The sequence below is a fragment of the Vicia villosa genome, linkage group LG4 (assembly GCF_029867415.1).
Source record: "Vicia villosa cultivar HV-30 ecotype Madison, WI linkage group LG4, Vvil1.0, whole genome shotgun sequence".
In the NCBI taxonomy this organism is placed as follows: domain Eukaryota; kingdom Viridiplantae; phylum Streptophyta; class Magnoliopsida; order Fabales; family Fabaceae; genus Vicia; species Vicia villosa.
Window position 1 is genome coordinate 6,652,207 of NC_081183.1, and position 3,156 is coordinate 6,655,362.

The following is a 3,156-nucleotide window of genomic DNA, read 5'->3' on the forward strand; positions in this document are numbered from 1 at the left end:
TAGCAACTAGAGCGTAGTTTGGGATCATTAAGGAGTTTTTGGAGATTGACTATGTTTCTTTTAAAGTGCCTTTATTTAAGTGCATGTGGATTGATAGTAAAACTGGTGTAGTAACCGATGAATTATGATTCACAAGGGTTAATCTTCGAAAGACAACTTACAAGAATGAACCAGTCATCATGGCAAACCAAGCAAAACAAATTTTTTATGTCATTGATCCGTCTAACACTAGATGGTCAGTTATTCTTTAAAGAAAACATCTTTCCGATAGTACTGATGAAAATCAATATTTTAACTATGAGACTCCTTATTTAGCAACACGTGTAAGTCAATCATCTGAAGAAAATGATTTAGATGATGTGCATGCTATTCGTCGTGATCATGAAGAGGGCATATGGGAAAACTAGTAAGTAAATAGTTTTTGCTTTTGTTTATTAATAATTTGTTTTAGTTTTGATGGAGAATTATAAAGTGTGTGCCATTTTGGGTTTGCATTTGGTACTTAACCAATGAATATTTTTGTTTCAGATTAAGTAATTAATGGGCAAAATGTACAATGTCCCTGTTTTAGAAATATGCAAGATATGGTTATGTATTCTATATAATATGGTTATGTAATTCAGGTGCAGACAACAGTAGGAAAAAATGTTGACGCTCAGAATCGAACCCACATGCAGTTACTTAACATATCGGCATTTTAATAACCGAGGTAATAATGAGTAACCTTTTATGACGCACTTGTTTACCTTGTTTCCGTAACCGGCATCAAATACATTTCGTGTTCGTTGTTAGATGTGTTTTTTGTAATAGTGACGATTGTGCATCTCTGAAATATATTGATGAAAAATGGTTTTTGGTGCGTCCGGAGATGCATCTCCGAAAATTCGAAGCATATTGGGAATTTCGCGTGTGGTTTTGGAGAATGTATAAGGGTAGAATGAGAAATTGCCAAAAAAATCAACTAAAATAACTCGAAATTTAATGCAATGGGTTAGCTCGAAATGGTTAGATTGTCTTGGGCCTATAACTTTATATTCCAATACAAGCTCATCGAGTTAAATTAGGACTCTTTTCATGAGAGATTGATAAAAAGTTTATATTAATTTTTTTTTGGAATTGTTCATTACACCCTAAAAATTTCTCCAAAACTCAAAATTGTCTAAAAAATGCTCTTGTTCAAAAGTATTTTCCAAACACTCTTCTGTACCATGTTATTTTGATGATTTTACACATAAAATGACTAAAGAGGTTTATTCGAAAATTAAAATCTGGATAGTATTACTTGTGGAAAAAAACTAAGGTATATTTGCAAGAAGTGGTAAACTTTGGAGCTTTATGTAAAAGTTGTTGCAAAATAATAATCTGTACATAATTTCAGAGTAAAATCCGGATGAAATTTCATAGATAATTTCTTAAGAAATTATGAAATCTTAAAGTTAATTTTCGAACACTCTATGTGACGTCGCTTTGAACTTTTTATACTATTACGGAGAGAAAATACCTCGTGTATATCCATAAGAAATGTTAAATTTTAACAATAGCTGCAGAATTTGCTCCAAAATACTGTAGGAAAAAGCTTTTTTTAGATTTTTATAGAATTTTTGAAAAATATAAAGGGTGTATAGAGCCACCTTCATTTTTTTTCTTAATCTATCAATGACATCTTTGTAACCTTACCAAATTCATTACCACTACATTCAATCACACTTGCATGCATTTAGTTTAATAGGGAATATACATTCTATATTAGCCCCATTAATATTAAGCTTTCCGAGAAGATAAATCAAAAGAAAACCTTTTCAGCTCCCAAACAAAATTATGGTTTATTTAAATTTATATTACTATAAACCAAAAATTTTAAAAAAATAATAGTAGTAGTAGTAGTATGCTCGATGATTGGGAACATAAAAAGTCACATATTAGAATTTTAAAAAAAAGTGAATACTATTAATTCGGCTTCCAATTATTTTATTGAGAATCCTTTCCAAGTTCCAACACATAATTCTGTCTATATATATTCATTTTCATAACTTGAGATCTTTATCCATTTGATTAAGCACTGTCAGCATTTGAGTTTTGAAAATGGAAGAGAAAAGGATAATGCATTATCGTAGCTCTCACAGAATTTTAATAGTAGGAGAGGGAGATTTCTCCTTCTCACTTTCCTTGGCTAGGGCATTTGGCTCAGCTGTTAACATGGTTGCTACCTCTCTAGATGATAGAGGTATATTTGGAAAACCCAATATATTAACATAAATAATTTTGTTACAGTTCTATTGATTGAAATTTGAAATACTAATGGTGCTTTCTTTTTTGAAAAATTCGAATACTACAAATTTTGAAGAGTCTCTAGTGCTGCAGTATGGAAGTGCATCAAGCAACTTGAGAGAACTTGAGGTTCTTGGCTGCACCATCTTCCACAATGTGGATGTTCACAATATGACTCAACACCATTATCTCAATAACAAAAGTTTTAATCGGATTATCTTTAACTTTCCTCACGCTGGTTTCGATTATCGTGAATCCACTGATATCCAGATTATGTAAGTTATGCACAAAATATCATGACACTTAATATTAAACACATTTATATAGCCACTACATTGATATTTGATATATCAACATTTTAATTTATAATGCAGGTTACACAAAAGATTAGTGAGTGGATTTCTAAAAAGTGCTAAATATATGCTTTCAATATTCGGAGGAGAAATTCATGTTTCACACAAGACAACATATCCATTTAGTACATGGGACATCAAGGGTCTGGCAGAAAATGAGAGATTGATTTTTATTGAAGAGGTGGATTTTCTACAATCATATTATCCAGGTTATAGTAACAAGAGAGGTTCTGGCTCCCAATGTGATCAGAGTTTTCCTATTCGAAAGAGTAGTACTTTCAAATTTTCTTCTAGGAGCAGTTTTGAAGACTTTTTCGTTGAATCTCCCTAATTTGAAGACATTTTATTGTAGCTTTGGTTGGTTGTGTTAATTTTATGTTGTCTCTTTTTTAATCCTTATTAATATTTTGTTGCTCAACCTTATGACAGCGTCTTGATTTATTTGAAGTTGAATTTCGAGTCGTCTTTTGACGAATGTTTTTACTATTGATTTTATTTAGATAAAACCAACTCCACTTGTAAAGTTTTTTTTATA

At 31.1% G+C, this 3,156-nt stretch overlaps 1 protein-coding gene across 1 annotated transcript; it reads left to right on the forward strand.

Moving 5' to 3' along the window:
• The first annotated feature begins 2,082 nt into the window (after nt 1-2,082).
• LOC131596730 (uncharacterized protein At4g26485-like) lies at nt 2,083-2,952 on the forward strand. Its single transcript, XM_058869474.1, has 3 exons — nt 2,083-2,224; nt 2,345-2,543; nt 2,643-2,952. The coding sequence occupies exons 1-3, from the start codon at nt 2,083-2,085 to the stop codon at nt 2,950-2,952; spliced, it is 651 nt and encodes a 216-aa protein (XP_058725457.1).
• Nucleotides 2,953-3,156: the final 204 nt, after the last annotated feature.

Bases quoted from the DNA above. Each gene is read 5' to 3' on its own strand.
- LOC131596730 (XM_058869474.1), top strand. From the start codon at position 2,083: ATGGAAGAGAAAAGGATAATGCATTATCGTAGCTCTCACAGAATTTTA. The intron at 2,225-2,344 runs GTATATTTGGAA...CAAATTTTGAAG, and splicing joins TACCTCTCTAGATGATAGAG to AGTCTCTAGTGCTGCAGTAT. The intron at 2,544-2,642 runs GTAAGTTATGCA...TTTATAATGCAG, and splicing joins TCCACTGATATCCAGATTAT to GTTACACAAAAGATTAGTGA.